The sequence below is a fragment of the Hypanus sabinus genome, chromosome 4, assembly GCF_030144855.1.
Source record: "Hypanus sabinus isolate sHypSab1 chromosome 4, sHypSab1.hap1, whole genome shotgun sequence".
NCBI lineage: Eukaryota > Metazoa > Chordata > Chondrichthyes > Myliobatiformes > Dasyatidae > Hypanus > Hypanus sabinus.
The window spans coordinates 121496613-121515616 of record NC_082709.1 but is presented as its reverse complement, the minus strand read 5'-3'; the positions used below and the strand labels follow the sequence as shown (position 1 = coordinate 121515616).

Genomic DNA, 19004 nt, shown 5'->3' with positions numbered 1-19004 from the left:
GCCTCAATGGGGGAGAGGGTTTTGGCCTGTCATGAGGAGGAGGCAATAGAATCTGAAGGAAAATAATGGGAGTGCAGCAAGATTTTTTTTTCTTACAAAATGGAGTAAGTTGAGTGTGAATAATGCTTTGTGAAGGCTTGCTTCTGTGGATACAACAGACTGCAGATGCAGACATTTGGAGTAACAAACAAGATGCTGGAGGAACTCAGTGGATTAGGCAACATCTGCAGAGGGAAATAGACGTAGGTTTTATAGGCAACACACACAAGGTGGTGGAGCAACTCAGCAGGTCAGGCAGCATCTAAGGAAAAGAGTGAACAGTTGACATCTCGGACCAGGACCCTTCACCAGGACTGGAGAAAAAAAAGGTGAGGGGTCAGAGTTAGAAGGTGGGGGGGGGGGGAGTGATAGGCAAAACCTGGAGGGGTGGAGGGTGTGGTAAACTATGTGTATACCTGTCTGGACACGCCCCTCTGCTGACTGCTCCTGGTCCCACAGACCCCTGTATAAAGGCAATTGGAGGCACTGTTCCTCCCTCAGTCTCCAAGATGTCGTGGTCACGTTTGCAGCTAATAAAAGCCTATCTTTTGCCTCCCGTCTCCGAGAGTTATTGATGGTGCATCAGAGGGTGAAGTAAAGAGCAGGGAGGTTGACTGGTGAAAGAGAAACAGGGTAGGAGAAGGGGGAGTCTGATAGGAGAGGACAGAAGGCCATGGAAGAAAGAAAAGGTGAAGGAGCACCACAGGGAGGTTATGGGCAGGTAGAGAGATAAGGTGAGAGGGGGAAAAGGGGATGGGGAATGATGAAGTGGGGGGGGGGGGTTGGATGCATGACCGGAAGATTGAGAAATTGATGTTCATCTCATGCCATCAGTTTGGAGGCTACTTAGATGGAATATAAGGTGCTGCTCCTCCAATCCAAGTGTGGCCTCATCACAATAGTAAAGGAGGCTATGGACCGACGTGTCGGAATGGGAATGGGAAGTGGGATTAAAATAGGTGGCCAGTAGGAGATCCCTCTTCTTCTGAAGGACAGAGCATAGATGCTCAGCAAAGCAGCCTACCAATCTACATCAGGTCTCACCAATGTACAGGAGGACACACCGGGAGCACCGGATACAGTAGATGACCCCAACAAACTCACAGGTGAAGTGTTGCCTTATCTGGAAGGACTATTTGGGGCCCTGAATAGTAGTGAGGGAGGAGGTGTAGAGTCAAGTGTTGCACTTGTTCTGCATGCAAGGGTAAGTGCCAGGAGGGAGATCAGTGGGGAGGGACAAATGGACAAGGGAGCCATGCAGAGAGTGATCCCTGGGGAAAGCAGTAAGTGGAGGGGACAGAAAGACGTGCTTGGTGGGGGGATCCTGCTGAAGATGGCAGAAGTTGGATGTGGAAGCTGGTTGGGTGGTAGGTGAGGACAACAGGAACCCTTTTCCTGGTGGGGTGATGGGAGGATGGGGCGAGAGCAGATGTGTGTGAAATGGAAGAGACGAGATTGAAAGCAACATTGATGGCAGAGGAAGGGAAGCTCCTCTCCTGGAAGAAGGGGGACATCTTCTTCTTGTGGAGCTGCCTCAACTGCAATATGTCCTCCTTCAAAGAAAGGGGCTTCCCTCCCTCTAACATCAACACTGCCCTCAATTGCATCTCTTCCATTTTGCGTACATGGAAAATAGGTGCCACCCTACCAGGGATAGGGTTCCTCTTGTCTTCATCTACCACCCCACTAGCCTCCACGTCCAGCACATAATTCTCTGAAACTTCCAACGTCCCCAATGGGATCCCACCACCAAGCACTTTTCCCTCTCCCCCATCCGCATCCTCTGCTTTCCACAGGGATCGTGCCCTACATGACTCCCTTGTCCATTCTTCCCTCCCCACTGATCTCCCTCCTGGTACTTATCCTTGCAAGCCGAAAAAGTGCCACACCTGCCCTACACCTCCTCACTCACTACAATTCAGGGCCTCAAACAGTCCTTCCAGGTGAGGCGACACTACACCTGTGAGTCTGTTGGGGTCATATATCCAGTGCTCCCGGTGGGGCCTCCTGGATATCAATGAGACCAGATGTAAATTGAGCACCTATCAGAAAAAGCAGGATCTCCCAGTGGCCACTCATTTTAATTCCACTTCCCATTCTTTACAACAAGTAGTCCATCACCTCATCTACTGTTGCGATAAAGCCACACTCAGGTTGGAGGAGCAACACCTTATATTCTGGCAGGGTAGCCTCCAACTTGATGCCATGAGCATCGATTCCTCAAAATTCTGGTAATGCCCCCCCCCCCCCCTTCACCATTCCCCATTCCGTTTTTCCCTCTCTCACTTTATCTCCTTGCCTGCCCATTACCTCCATCCAGTGCTCCCTTTTCTTTTCTTCCATGGCCTTCTGTCCTCTCCTATCAGATTCCCCCTTCTCCAACCCCGAATTTATTTCACCAATCAAATTCCTAGCTCTTTACTTCACCCCTTCCTCTCCCAGTTTCACCTATCACCTTGTGTTTCTCTCTTCCTTCCGCCACCTTCCAGCTCTGACCTCTCGTCTTACTTTCTTCAGAACTGATGAAGGGTTTCAACCCGAAACATTGCCTGTACTCTTTTGCATAGATGCTGCCTGGCCTGCTGAGTTCCTTCAGCATTTTGTGTGTGTTTCTGGGATTTCCAGCATCTGTAGATCTTCTCTTGTTTGTGATAGTTTTTTTTAGGGATGATATCCTCCATCTGAACAGAAAAATAGAGGGAATGAGATGAGTAAAAGGAGTGGAGCAAAGCTGGTAGGTGATAGATGGGTATATCCAGGTGAGGAGGGGTGACAACCGTTAAAGCAAGGTCCTCCAGACGCCTCACAAATGGTTGCTTCAGCTGCCCTTTGTTCTTTCTGTTGCAGGTCACATTAACCAGATGGTCTCTCGTGCTGATTTACATCGACTTCCTGTGGACCCCAGTTTTGAATTTGGGCCAGTGGTTTCCCAAAAGCCTCCCGTGTGATGTGGTGCAAAACGGCTCTGAAGTCCTTGTGGACTGCAGCAATCGGCAGCTGCGTTATGTCCCAACTGGCTTCCCTTTCAACTCCACTAACATCACATTGACTATCAACAGCATCTCCAAGGTGCACCCCTCCTCCTTCTCTGGGCTGAATCACTTAATGGAGATTGATCTCAGGTGTAACTGTGTGCCCGTCAGACTTGGACCCAAAGACCGGGTGTGCACAAAGCCCCCACTATTAATGAGAGATGCATTCTCCTCTTTGCCAGCATTGAGGTCATTGTACCTGGATGGTAACCAATTGTCTGGCATACCACAAGGGCTGCCTCAAACCCTCACCTTACTCAGCCTGGAAGCCAACAGCATCTTCTCTCTGGACAGGGCAAACTTTTCAAAGCTGACCAATCTCGAGAGCATCTATCTTGGCCAGAACTGCTACTATCGCAACCCTTGTAACACTACATATTGGATTGAGCAGGACACCTTCTACAACCTGAGCCACCTTGCTGTCCTGTCGCTCAAGGACAACAACCTAACCCATGTCCCCCAACATTTGCCCCAAAGCTTACGGCAGCTCATCTTGTACAACAACAGGATCTGGCAAATCAACGAGACAAACTTTGCCAACTTGATCAAGTTGGAAATCCTGGACTTGAGCGGGAACTGTCCCCGCTGTTACAACGCTCCATTCCCTTGTCAGCCCTGTCCTCCTCCAGGACACATTGATATCCCTCCCAATGCTTTTGATGCACTGCGAAAACTAAGAATCTTGCGCCTCCACAGTAACTCTCTGACAACTGTACGTAGCTCTTGGTTCAAATACACCACCGACCTGATGATGTTGGACCTCTCTCAGAATTTTCTAGTGACAGAAATAGCTACTGCCTCATTCTTAAGACACCTCAGCAGTCTGAAAGAGATAGACCTGTCCTTCAACTACCAGCTGTCAGTGTACCCCAAGCATCTGAACTTGTCCACCAACTTCTCATATCTCAAGTCCCTGCAGAGCTTAAAGATACGGGGCTATGTGTTCAAGGATCTGACAAGCGAGAACCTCAAGCCACTGCAGGGACTCAGCAAGCTCAAGCTCTTGGACCTTGGGACTAACTTCATCAAAGTGGCTGATCTCCAGATCTTCACCCATTTCCGCACCTTGCAGGTCATCAACCTCTCAGAGAACAAGATCTCACCCTCTTCCACCAAGTCGGCAGGTGGCTCCTGTGGACTGAACAGCCAGTTGCAACAAGATGTCGGGTTGTTTTACGGATCCCCTGACCAATTGCGATACTTTCGCTATGATGAGTTTGCACGGAGCTGCAAGTCCAAAAACAAGGAGTATTACCACCTGTCACCAATCACACAGAGTGAATGCAACCATAAGTTCTCCACCTTGGACTTAAGCAGGAACAACATCTTCTACATCGACAAGGAACAGTTCAAGAACTTGTCCTTCATTATGTGCCTGAATCTCTCAGGCAATGCTCTCAGCCAGGCACTCAATGGTTCTGAGTTCCATCACCTTCCTCACCTGCGATACCTGGACCTCTCCAACAACCGTATTGACCTCCTTCATAACACAGCCCTCCGGGAGCTGCAGGAACTGGAAGTGTTGGACCTCAGCAACAATAACCACTATTTTCAAATGGAAGGCTTGACTCACCATTTAAATTTCATCCACAGTCTGGGCAACCTCTCAAAACTCATTTTGAATGAGAATGATATCTACTCATCGGCTGACCCTCAGCTGTGGAGCAACTCACTGAGTGTGCTGGAGTTCCGAGGAAACCAGTTGAATTACATGTGGGGTGATGGTAATGACATGTACGTCGGGTTCTTCGAGAACCTCTCCAATTTGAGCCGCCTTGATCTCTCAGGGAACAGTCTGAAATTTGTCCCACCCGGAGTCTTCGATCACTTGCCCCATGCCCTTAAGCAGCTGGTGTTGAGTGATAACGAACTGCGGAGCTTCAACTGGGGCAGGCTTCATCTGTTGAGCCAGCTAGAGCTGCTGAATCTTGGGAATAACCAGTTGAGTACTGTACCCCGGAAACTGTCCAACTGCACCCGCACTCTCCGAAACTTCAACCTCACCCGCAACCGGATCTCCAAGTTGACAAAGGACTTCCTCCAGGACGTCACTTCCCTGCAGTACCTGGATCTGAGCTACAACAACCTGAAAACCATCCAGAAGTCCAGTTTCCCAGACAGTGCTGTCAAACACCTCCGCGAGCTGAGGCTAAGCGGCAACCACTTCCTCTGTACCTGTGATGCGGCCTGGTTTGTCTGGTGGATCAACCACACCACGGTCTACATCCCCCGCCTAGCTACTGATGTCACCTGTGCCTCCCCTAAAGCCCATCGCGAGCATGCTGTGGTTACAGTCGACCTGCACACCTGTGAGCTGGACTACCTCAGCATTTCTCTCTACTCCTTCTCTGCCCTGACTACCTTCTTGCTGCTTGTGACCTCTGTCGCCGGCCACCTGTTCAGCTGGGACGTCTGGTACAGCTACCACTTCTGCCTGGCCAAGTTCAAGGGCTACCGGCGCATTCCCAATGACAAGACAGCCTACGGGGCATTCGTTGCTTATGACACCCATGACAACGAGGTGGCTGACTGGGTCCTCAATGAGTTGATAACCAATCTGGAAGAGCAGGGTGAGCGGCAATTCACTCTCTGCTTGGAAGAACGGGACTGGGTGCCAGGTAAACATGTCATGGACAACCTGTCGCAGAGCATCCATCAGAGCAGAAAGACCATTTTTGTCCTCACCAGCTGCTACGTGAGCAGTGGGAGCTTTAGAAGTGCTTTCTACATGGCTTACCAGCGGCTGCTGGATGAGAAGGTCGACGTGATCATTTTGGTTTTCCTGGAGAAGGTCTTGCAACGCTCCAAGTACGTCAGACTGAAAAAGCGACTGTGTCCGAACTCTGTCCTGGTGTGGCCCTCTAACCCCCATGCCCAGCCCCTGTTCTGGCAGCGTCTGAGGAGTGCATTAGCAACAGACAACCATCCGCAGTATAGCAAGGTCTTCAGTGACATGATATAACTGCCAACTTTAGATTCAGGTGTGAAATTATTATCTAACAAACCTAAGTGGACAATGTAACATCGGAAAACCTTTGCTATTTTTACTACAGTCATACAGGAACTTTGTACTCCTGGTGTGTTATGTGCAATTTTGGTCTCCCCAACCAAGGAAGGAGACACACCTGTCTTGGAGGGAGTGCAGCAGGGGTTCACTGGACTGATGCCAGAATTAGCTGGATTGTCCTTCAAGGAGATATTGAGTCAACGAGATTTGTATTCCAGAAAAATAGGAAGCTAGTTTATTGAAGCCAACAACATTCTAACAGGGTTTGACAGGCTTGACAGGAGGAATATTTTTCTCCATGCTAGAGGTTTGGGTTAAGAGGTTATCATCTCAAGATAACTGGTCAAGTTATTTAGGAATAAGAAATGCAAGTTTCTTCACTCAGAAGGTCAGGTGAGGTGAGGGCCTCTCTTGGTCAGAGTTGACCATGAATATTCCATCCTAGCTGTCTAGATATGCAAGCCTGGGCAGTACAATACAGAGAGCAAGCTGCAGCCCATGTAGCAACCTCTCCCTCCCCACACATCTGATGGACCCACAGGAACAGCAGAGACTGTTACAGTTTGGGACCAGGAGCATTGCAGGAGTTCCCAGCCAGCATTGAGCTCAATGTAGGACTGCCTTAGGGTCTCCTGCTCCAGATCGTTCCCTTAGAGTTTACTCCCAAAGCCTTCCCCGTGAGTGGATATAGCTGCAAGGCAGCAGTGGTTTGAGATCAGAGTTTTCCTCCCCCCAGATGAGCTGCTAACCAGGGCTGCCGAGTCCCATCTGCCCGAAGTGACTGATGTTAAGGCTCCAATCTTTGCCTCCCTCTCCTGTTAGTAAAAATGGGCTTAGTAGCTAAGCCCCACGTGAAGGCCAAGAGCTGGACTTGATTGTCAGAGGCTATATGAGGTGCACTCCATAGGGAGCGTTTAATAGGTAGTAGGAGCTTGACCCCATTACCATCCCACCTATAACTGTTAAGGACCCAGAAGGTGGTGAACCTGAAAAGCCCTTTGCTGCAGAAGGTACTCAAGGCCAAGACTATCAAACAGGTGCAATGTAGGTTTCTAGACACCAATGAAAGCAGCGCTTTTGAATATTTGTAAGACAGAGCTAGGTAGGTTATTGATAAGCAGGGAGAGAAGAGGTGTTTAAGAAGATAGGGAGTGGACAAGAATATGGTATGCGATACAAGATTTGCCATGATTGTATTGAATGGCAGAGCAGGCCATATGTTCTATGATTAAAATTATAATACTAATTAAACAATCAATGCAAATGTTGGAAAGTAAAGTAAATAAAGCAGGAGATGCTGAAACCTGAAGCAAAAATGTTGGAAGAATTCAGCCAGTCAAGGAAGCAGAAACCAGGACAAAGACCTTTATCAGATCCGACCTGTTAATGATGCGGTTTGACCAGCTCTGTTTTCCAGGTTTTTCTGATTTTGTTTTAAATATAAGAAAGGTTTGTTTTTCATTATATTGCCAAACTATTAGCCACCCTGTATGCGTGTCACACTTATTCTCTCAGTTGATACATGTGAATTAGGAGCAGCCATAGCCATTAACCCTCTCAAGCCTGTTCCTCCATTCAAAGAAATCTTAGCTGATCTCAGTTTAATAATGACTACCCATGGAAGCCTCTTCACTCCCTGCTTATGAACAATCTATCTACATCAGCCTTAAAAATAGTCAAAGCTACTGCTCTCAATGCTCTTTGAGGAAAAGAATTCCAATCACTTGTAATCCTCAGAGAGAAAAGAAATTTATCTCTTCACTGGTGCAAGTAAACAGCCCCTTATTTTTAAATTTTTTACTTACTTACTTACTGCCTAATATGCCACTGGCATTTAGGGCAGCAATGAATGTCCTCCATCTCTGACGGTTTGCCAGTCAGAGTTGTTAGCCGTGAGCTGAACCCATGAACCCAGAGGGCCGATGGACCACTCTCATTCTGGCCTCTACCTGTTCACCTGTCTGACATGGGTTGCCCTACCAAGAGCCAAAGCATGAAGCCCAGTCAACATAGCTCTCGGGGTCACTGAGGCACATAAGTCTCCAAACTCAACAACAAGGCTGTAGTCCTCTTGGAAGTTATTCTAGATTTTCCCATAATTGGACACAGCCACTCCTCATCACTACTGCCAAAATGCTTTAGGATCAAGAAAATATCAGGAAGAAATCGCAAGCTAATGAATGAGATAGATCATATGACTAATTGGTACAAAAGTTGAAAGTAGACAACTTGCATAGTTGCTGTCAATTATTCCCCTGATTAACATCAGACTGAATTTTTAATCACAGGCTTTTCAAAACTCAGTAACAATTCTTACATCCTTGAATAATGATGTGATTTGGTGTATATCACAGCAAGAACTGTGCCAAATAAGCAAATAAAAGGATTGAAAGAAATTTGTTTAAAACACAACATATTGTTTTTACCATTTCGAGCAACTGTAGAGAGCTGACTGAATTGAAGCTAAAGTTAAATAACATTTTGTCAGAAATGGGAAAGTTGGTTGGTGCGACTGTAACGAAACCTAATTTCCCTTGGGATCAATAAAGTATGTCTGTCTGTCTGTCTGTCTTCAGAGCATGGGCACATTTTAAGTTGTACAGAAAGCACAGTGTCTACGTTAACATCTATGACGAATGGAGAAGAGAGAATTCATGACAAAATTTGTGTCTCGTGAATATATTAAACATGTAGCCTGGGGAAAAGTACACACTGAGGACAACAATACTTTTTTAGGTCTTTAATTCCTTTATCTGTTTTAATGCAGATAAAATAAAAATGACAAAATGGATTTAAAAACAAACACAGTTCCCATTGTTAAAATTTCAGCTTGATTTCAGTCCATACCTTTGTTACGTATGCAGTATGAAAATAAATGAAACAAAATATACAAGACCAATACGGTAGTGGCAATTCTAAAGCAGAACAATTCAAACAATATCAGAATCCTGCCAACCCTGTACCTTATATACAACATCAAAAATATAAATCAATACATCTCATCTTAACTAAGAGATATACTCACTTTGGCACACACGTGCTTAATTTCCAAACACATACAGGCTAGACCCTGAAACGAGTTTGCCTCGCTCACCCTATGTAAACAGAGATTAACGCATTCACATTACTCCATTACATTCACGTTCGGTGATGAAACAATAAAGAAAGATAAAAATAAACTAATATAAAATCTTTAACAATATATTGCCTTGGAGTTTAAATTACTAAAAAGACTAACTTCTAGGCCAATAAGGAACTTCGTACATCCACGCTATCCAGTACTGTTACCTTACTCGTGAAAATCTAAACCATTCACATGTAAAACATGTCAAATTACTGATTTTCTAGATTTACAATTAAGTAAGAATGAATTTAGATTGATATTATCAAATATTATTCACCTATCCCCACCATACGACCAGCCTTCGCCATTCATTCTAGAGCCTCGCAACGCTTCTTTCTACTTCATACGTGCATAATGACATCTCCGCTTTCTCTTAAATGCACAGGCAGCTATTTTAGCATTACCAGGGTGAATACATAGTGCACCGAAACAATAAAAAATGATATTCAACTGTCACCTGGTTACAAGTACTACTTTTATTTATAGAGTCATAGAGCACTACAGCACAGAAACAGGCTATTCAGCCCATCTAGTTCTTTCTGACTAGCCCAAATGACCTGCACCTGGACCATAGCCCTCATACCCTGGTCATTCTTACACCTATCCAAGCCTCTCTTAAGTGCTAAGATTGAACTTGCACCTTCCCATTAGCAGCTTGTTCCACACTTGCACTACCCTTTCAGTGAAGATCCCCTTCATGTTCCCCATAAACATTTCACCCTTCACTCTTAACCCATGGCCTCTAGTTCTAGTCTTACCCAACTTCAATGGATGAAGGCCTACTTGCATTTACTCTATCTATGCCCCTCATAATTTTCTATACAACTATCAAATATTCCCTCATTCTCCAATGCTCCTGGGAATTAAGCCCTAACCAATTCAAACTTTCCCTATAACTGAGGTCCTCAAGTTCCTGCAACATCCTTCTAAATTTTCTGTGTACGATTTCAATCTTATTAACAGCTGCCCTAGAGAGAGATGATGAGAACTGTAAATAACACCCCAAATTAGGCCTCACTAACAAAGTACACAAGGTCACCATAGCATTCCAGCTCCTGTATCAGTACTTAGTTATGAAAGCCAATAAGCCAAAAGCTCTCTTTATGACCCTACCTACCTGTGACACCAATTTCAAAGAATTATGGATCTGTATTCCCAGATCCCTCTTTTCTAACGTTTGTTTCAGTAAATTCTTTGCGTAAGTCCTATCCTGGTTTGTGCTCCCAAAGTGTAACACCACACATTTGGCTGTATCAAATTCTATCTGCTATTTTTTAAGCCTATTTTAGTCCAGATCCCACTTCAAGCCTATGAGATTGGCTAGCCATGACTTACCATGCACATAACATGTTGTCTATCCCTACTCAGGTTTGGTCTGTAGACATACTTACATATCCTGCCCCTTGGAATACCTTCCAGTAACTTCCCCACAACTGGTGTCAAGCCTATAATCTCCTGGTTTATTTTTAGGGCCTTTCTTAAACAGCTGACCAACATTGGCTATTCTCCAATCCTTCGGTATTCATCTGTTGCTAGGGATGATTTAAATATCTCTGCTAGTTCCCCTGCAATTTCTGCACTTACCTCCCATAGGGTCTGAGAGAGCACCTTGTCAGGCACTGGGGATTTATCCACCCTAATTTGCCTCAGGACAGTGAACACCACCTCCTCTGTAATCCTTACACAGTCTATGACCTCACCACAGTTTTGCCTCATTTCTATAAAATCTGTGTGATGCACCATCAATAACTCACTCTGAGACGTAAAGGCAAGATATCGGCTTTTATTGACTGGAAGAAGGAACAAGCAGTGAGTGACCACCACACTACATCTTGGAGACTGAGAGGCTGGGCTCAGGCCTTAATCGCCTTTATACAGGGGTCTGTGGGAGGAGCCACAGGAGCAGTCAGCAGGGGGCGTGTCCAGACAGGCACACGTAGTTCACCACACTGTGTCCATGTCACAAGAAAAAATTGATTTAAGATCTCTCCCCTCTACTTTCGTCCCCCGTGTACTGTAGATTGCCACTCTGGTCTTCCAGAGGACCAATTTTGTCCCTCCTTAGTGTATTGGTAGAAGCCCTTAGGATTCTCATTCACCTTCATTGCTAGAGCAAACTCATGTTTTACTTTTGCCCTCATGATTTCCTTCTTTAAGTGTTTTCTTGCATTTCTAATACTCCTCAAGTACCTCACTTGTTGCTACACTTGCTATAGACCTCCTTCTTCTTCTTATGCAGGGACTCGAAATCTCTTAAAAACCAAGGTTCCCAAAACATGTTTGCCTTGCCTTTCATTCCTTTCATATTGTGACGTCAAACAGTTATAATTCTCAGTTACAAGTGGTAGTTGTGTGAAGCACGCTTCTCCTTTGAGTCTGTTTTCAAGCAAGTGATTTGAGCAAAGCAGGCCTTTGCATTCTAACTAATGATGCATTTTAACTGAGGTGCTAATGATAATCTCAACACAGTAAACATGTCATAAAACATTTTGGGGATGAGGTACAATACTAATGAATTCTGAAATCTGTTTTTTTTTGTGGATGATTACACTGAACTAAGAACATGTCTGCAATTCCATGCATTAACTGACTGAGGTCTTCGAGGCCTTTAGGTAGAAAGCTTGCAAATGGAACAGGACTCACATTTATAAAGTACTTTTGATAGCTTTACGATGAACTACAGTACATTATGATTGAGCAATTTCTTAAATTTTGTAACTGATTTTCCAAGGAAGCATGGCAAATCTCTGTGAGTCCAGTGGGGAGGTTGAATCCTGACTTCTCTAGGCCCACGTCTGCGTCCATTGAACGCCTGCTCTGGGGCTAAATGACTGTGTATGTGTGTGGGTGGGAGGGATGAAGGGATTTGCTTTTGTTGTTTGTTGCTTGTTGTGTTCTGAGTTGCTCTGCCGAGCATTGTGGACATGCTATGTTGGTACTGGAATGTGTAGTGAAACTTGCAGGTTGGTTGTAACACAATTGATGCATTGCACTGTATGTTTCTATATACGTGTGACTTGAATCTTCAACCTTGATTATCTGGGCAGAGCAAGATAGCACAACTACCAATGAAATGACTGAGTGAACAAACTTTCCACTTATTTTCCTTTACTCCCGGATTGGTATCTTTTTCACCCAGTCACAATAAAATGCCTTAGAATGTTTTACTATGTTAACACATACAGTTGGAAGTTGTTGCTGGTTACCCTTTTGGTTTAGTATCCAAAACGTCAGTGTACTTCACTGAAGCAAAGTACCTGGCAATTTAATAGATTTTAAAAAGGAAAAAACAGTAGAAGTAGAAACAGTAAAATAATTGCCTTTTTATGAATTCTAGTTACAAAGTAATCAATTTGAAAAACGATCAACCAGGATAGTGGCTTTCACATATGCTTCAAATGGAAAACTCAGCACAGCATTCAGAATTATCAGTAGTTCAGCTGTGCAAGCTTAAAATCTAATATAAAATACGTGAAAGGAAATGCATTCAGTGTAACATCTCGCGGAAACATTCCAAAGATGATCACAAACAATTAATTACTTTGAAATGCAGTCAATGATTTTATATAAAGATAAACTTAGCAGCTTTTTTGCATATAGCAACATCTCATGAACATCGGTTTGATCAGCTACAACTTAATTTGTTTGGCTCACTCTGGAAAAAAATATCGGGCACGAACTCCCTTCTCTCCCCAATATAATACTGTGAGATCTTTAAATGTCAAACAAGTAGCTGGATCTGAGAATTATAAGTGGATCCATAATCCTAAATAACAAATTAACTAAGATAACTAGGCAAGAAAGTCAAAATGATAACCTGGCATGGCAATCAGTAAATATTGTCCAATAGGTGGAAGTCTAAGTGGCTCTTAATCTGAAATAAGTGGAGGATAATCATTTAACTCAAGTTTGATTTTGTTTCATTGCATAAAGCAGTTAGGATCTACGATTCATTGTCCTTGAACTATTTAGTCTGTTGCTGTTCTCACTATTTTACAATTGATGGCTCAGAATTCTATGAATTATGCAGAACATGCAGCTGAGAAAGATAACAGTTAAAATGAATGAAACAAAGAGTTCAGTTCTTTTAATGCATGAGTTATTGGAAGTGAAGCTGTAATCCTGACCCATGATTTCTACCTCTGAGAAAGACAAGAGCAGCATGCACACGGGAATATCACCTTCTGTAGGTTCGCACTCCAAGCTAATTTACAAAAGGAACACCAGCCTTTATCAGGCCCAAATACTGGAATTCCCTTCCCAACAGCACAGTGGTGGTACATTCACCAGAAGGACTGTAGCAGTCTAAGAGATGGCTCATTGCATCGTCCTTAAAGGCAACTAAAGATGGGTATTAAAGCCCAACAATGCCTAGATTTTGAAAGATGAACAAAAAAAAAACATAATTCTGAATGTTATGAATGATCTTGTTGGTGGAGTGCAGGGCATAAAATTGAAAGCACTTTTCTGCATTCTTATCTCCATATTGTGCATTTATTAAAGGCTATATTCACAAGTGCTCAAAATGACTGGAAAATAATGTTGTGATCTCGCATTCAGATTTACTGGACCCTCCCTGTAAAACAAAGAAATTACCTAAGTTATTAAATATCATGTACAATAAAAAAACCTTACATTTTTACAGCATCTTAAATAATTTTGGGACATCTCAAAATGATTTGCAGTCAAACGAGTGCATGGCTGTAATGTAGGAAGTGTGGCAGCCTATGGGTGCACAGCAGTTAACAGAAGCAGATAAATATGGGCCAGAGGTTTCCCTGCCTTTCTATGAATAGTACCATGGAACATTCTACATATAATGCAGTGCTGACAGAGCCATACTCCATCAGAGGTGACATCTGTAAAATCAAAGCTCCATCTGTCCTTTCAGGTGAGACACAGCGCATCACTAGTCAAAGAATAGGTCAGACTTCTCCAATGGGGGGCATAGTGGTACAATAATCAGCTCTATCGCTACGCAGATCCAGCAACCTAGAATTTGTTCTAAGCATCAATAGTTCAATAGTTCCATTTACTATTAGGGAATGTATATGTAATGTCCTGGCTAAGATTTTTACAGCTATGCTGTAGGTTTTTCATTTGAGCAGTTCTTTAAGAGCCGTCTGTTCTGCGTTCAGCCTGTTTAGGTTTCAGCTGAGATAAGGGGGTTTGATGTTCAACTTAGGTTCTACTGTCAGTCGATCAGGATGGCAGAGTTGGGAGAAGGGTCTAGAGAACACTAACCCGAGAGGTCTTTTTTGGCAGGAGCTGGGAGAAGACAGGAGGGAAGGTGAATGAGGATGCCATCCCTGTTGCACAAGGTGCTTTGTGCTGATGAAGGGTTTCAAGGAGGACGGGCCGATACTCCCGCAGGAGACCCATTTGTTGGAGATGGATTTTGAGCAACATTCAGAAGGCGATGTGTGCTTTCATGCAGACCAAGGGTCTAGTGCATGTGTAACACCTTTGTAGTGCTTGTCTGATCTTGTATGATTGGTCACTGCACTTATTATGAGAAAAATCAAATTACATAGTACTACAATAGTACTGCCAAAAGGTTTCGGCCTGAAACACCGACTGTGCTTTTTTTTTCAATAGATGCTGTCTGACCTGCTGAGTTTCTCCAGCATTTTGTGTGTGACACTAGGTACTAGTAGGCCAACAGAAGCTCTAGATAGCAGAAGGAGGCTGTGAGCACTTCTGGAGGTAAGTTTTGTTTATAAAAAAAAACAAGATATTTGCGTGAGTAAGACCAATTCAAAATTCCAGCATTCTGTTAGGTTCCAAATCTCAGCGATATCCTAGAGATATCAACAAAAACCAAATTCCTGTTTAGTTAGAATCAGTGAGATTCATTATAATAATCTTTGTTACTCTAATTTCTCTAACTACCTAGATCAGGCATGGGCAAACTACGGCCCGGGGGCCATATGTGGCCCGTTAAGCTTTTTAATCCGGCCCGCAGAACTTGATGAAATTATATTAATAAACCTTGTTAACGTTTTTTCCCCACAATTCTGGCGTTTCCCCAATAGATGACGCACTCTATATACATTTGTGGCGACCCATTTCCTGGCACATCTGAACCAGCTCACAATTAGCCAGCGTTCCGGCTAAGGGAGATAGCCTGCGGGGATTTGCGAACACAGAGCTTTGGAGCCTCTGCCACGGGGGGGGGGGGGGGGGCAGCTTGAGGAAGGCTTAAAAGTGAGGCTGGGGATTTCAAATAAAGTTTTTTTTTCTTCGACTGCAGTTACCGACTCCGCGTTGTAACTTTAGCGCTGCATGTAGCACACCGCTACACATTGACCTTTGTTGAGGTGCAGCATATTACTCCACATTTATGCTTTACTCTTTGTTCGGCTCGACCTATTTGTGTGAACAGGCGTTCAGCGTCATGAACATCAACAAAGCCAGCCACAGATCCAAGTTAACTGACCAACACCTCAGATCCATCCTGAGAATCGCCACAACAAAACTAAATCCAGACTTTGATGCACTGGCTAAAAAGGGAGACCAACAACACTGTTCCCACTGAAATTAAAAATAAGTTTCTTCGTTGTGTTATGTAAAAATGCATTTGAAAATATTTTTTTCAGAAAGCCTTACATGTTACATGTCATTTCTGTTAAGTGATGGACATGAGTAGTGCGCAGGTGCACTTACGTTCTCAAAATAAAAAATGCGCTCCGGATCAAATAACGCGCTCCGCATACTGGCGCGCTGTCACTGTTCTGTCCTTGTGCTGGTCGTTGTTGAGTTTTGGCACAGGGGACAATTGAATAAGAAGGAGTAGGACAAGTAGACCTGCATCTCCTACCGTTTTTGAAATAAAGATAGTCAGGAGGAGAGTGATGATAATAATGTCTTGAAGGATAACAGAATTTTCAGTGCTTTAAAATAATAACTGTTACTATTAAAAAAGCTGTATTTTATTCATTTAATTTTCAGTGTTTTAAAAGTCATTTCAATAAATAGCTAAATACCATGGGACTTCAAAGACAGATATTTTGTTGTAATGCATTTGTTCATTTTCAATTGAAATTAAAGCACATGTTTTCTACATATCCCATGATATTTTATTTTCTCTTATGAGGTGTATTACCAAAACACTCCATCCATCTGCTCCTGGTCCGGCCCCCCTGTCAAATTTTAGAACCCTTTGTGGCCCACAAGTCAAAAAGTTTGCCCACCCCTGATCTAGATCTAGTGTTATTCTCCAGTTAAAGATTTGCAGACTAACTTTTCCTTTTTATTTATTCCTAGTTAGAAAACTAATTGAATTCCTATTCTTAAGTATTATGGTTAACTTCAGTTTCAGTTCAAGTCGGTATGTCTACGAATTGAAATTCAAATTCAAAATTTTAATCTATACAGCTTTACTCCTTTCACAATAATTCTCTAACATCTCAACTTTTAAAAAAAGTAAATCTCATTCAGTAACTTATCAAAGTCTTTGCAAAAATAATTTGTTCTTGTAGAAAATGAAATTCAGATCCTTCAAATGAAAATAAACTTATATGTCCAACCGTATTAAATACTCTACATCACAAAATATTTTGTTCCCGCAATGGTTCTTCATTCTGGGTGGCTCGCTATCTTGTTTCTTGGTTCATTGGATGAAATAGTTGATCATCCATGGAAAGTGGATTCACAACACTTACACAAAAATAACCTGACCTATATACAACAGGATTACCATCTGTAAGATTTATACACATTCTATTTTCTATTCCAAATTAACTCAATGTCACATTGTCATTTCCAAACATTTCACAGTTACAACACTACTGAACATATTTCACACACAAATTTATACACTCGGTCCTGGTTACGTGGTAGAGATCTTGGACATTCGTCCTGCCGATATTGTCTTGTTACAGCTGTGGCTTCAATAGATCTTTTATTGCTATCGTCTCTCCTCCAGGGATTTAATCCTGAGGTTTTCAAGTAAGTAGGCTAGTGATACCTACTACTAATTCCTCTTTTAACAGTTTATATCTTTGGTTTCTAATGTGATGCATCAGCCATGCCTAGATCTCACATAGCTTTTTTTATCCAAAGTTCTCTCATTTTTAAATTCGGTAAACTTCGTTTTCATCACTCCACAGGTGGAGCTTTCAAACATTACGTATTTGCATTTAATTAACCTGGGTTACACATGAGGTAGACAAGTTCAAGATGAGCTCCAACTTATTTACACAGTTGACTGTTTAATTAAAATTGGCCCTTTTTATTTTTTCTTTCTTTTCTTTAATAACTCAGGTTAATATTCATAAATATATTTTCTTTATAATTGTATGTAGTGTATGATCTGTTATTTCTTACCAACGGGCGATTGCAGGGCGGTGGGGGGGGGGGGGCGGTAAGTCATTCAGCATTCACACAAACCGGGGTTTGGATGGACAAAACATCCAACCCTCAGAGGTTTGCTGGGACCAAAGTCATATACACTGTAGATGTACGGAGCCTAACAAAGATGGGTTTATCGCTGCAGAGTCCAGCATCTGTAGCAAGGGGCCAACAAGCCATATTTCCACAGGCACCCGGTAAAAAGGGGTTTCATATCCAATATACAACCTGAAATTCTCACTCTCTATAGACACCCTTGAAACAGAAGAAAAAACCCCAAAGAATGAATGACAGAAAAAAGACACAAGAGCCCCAAAGTCCTCTGGCCCCCACCAAATTATTCCAGCAAAAAGCATCAGAATTCCCATCAGTCACCATGCAAGCAACAGCAAAGCCTCCGAAGAGACCATGGTCTACAGTCCATCGAAAACTAACTGTTCACTCCAACGTTTCGACATCCCACAGGCTCTCTCACTAACAAGAGAGAGACAAATATTGCTCCTTACACAGTGACAGGGGAGACAACAGTCACCATTTCAATGTTACAGTTAGTCGGAAGTGCTGCTTTTTTATTTCAAGTTCCCCAACTCGAGAATTGGCAAATCGATTACCGAGCGCAGAGCCCTCCGACAGCCACTCCTGCTGTCTTCTATGTTCCCACTCCTGCTGCGCTTCAGTGCATGACACCGGTGAGAATTCACGTCCACGGGACGGTGCATGTCCCAAAGTCACTTGACTTCAGGCCGAACCTGGACAGACCGAAACACAGCTGATCAGTAAGTTCTAAGAAGAGGAGCATGCCATCATGCAGAACCGCAGTTTTTGAGTGCCGCTGTAAATCAAAGATCCCAGCAGGATGCCACCCACCCTGAAAAGGAAAATAAAGACATTAGAATAGGACAAATCTAACTATTTCATTGATGGGCTGGGAGAAGCCATCTTTAGATTCACGCACTCCGTCCAAGTTGAGTTGACAAGTTCTGTCTGTGACTACATGAGCAATCTGTTTTTTTCCATGCCCCAGATACACGTTGGTTAGTAAGTAAATTGGCCAGTGTAAATTGCTACTGTTGTAGGTGTGGTGCAGGTGAATCAAGGGGTGGGAGGGCAAATAGTTGATGGAACATGAGAGAGAATAAGTCAGAGGGAATGAGACTCATTGGGAATGCTCTGAGAGCCATCATAAATTCAATGGGCCAAATGACCTCTATATTATATAAAGAAATATGGGAAATGGTTCAACCTTATAGCTTAGAATGCATTGCAGCCCATTGTCTTTTAAAGTTATTCAGCTAGTCCACACTTGTTCCCCATTGCAAAGAACATTGTTCCCATTTTGAAATACAGATCCCATTCTCCTTTGAAAGTATATGGAATCATAAAACTCACATTGTTAAGAAGAAACTCCTCTCCCATTATTTACAATTACCTTTATTCTATCTTCTGGTAA

At 43.2% G+C, this 19004-nt stretch overlaps 1 protein-coding gene across 4 annotated transcripts in view; it reads left to right on the top strand.

The window, feature by feature from the left end:
• Nucleotides 1-14774, top strand: part of tlr7 (toll-like receptor 7) — a 51421-nt gene extending 36647 nt beyond the window's left edge. For 3 of the 4 annotated variants that reach the window (XM_059968053.1, XM_059968055.1, XM_059968056.1), the window contains one exon: nt 2887-8921. In XM_059968053.1, coding sequence (XP_059824036.1) covers nt 2887-6033 — 3147 coding nt within the window. In that variant the 3' untranslated portion in view covers nt 6034-8921. Of the gene's footprint in view, nt 1-2886; nt 8922-14467 lie in introns of those variants that run through there. The other variant, XM_059968054.1, reaches the window with a different exon arrangement.
• Nucleotides 14775-19004: the final 4230 nt, after the last annotated feature.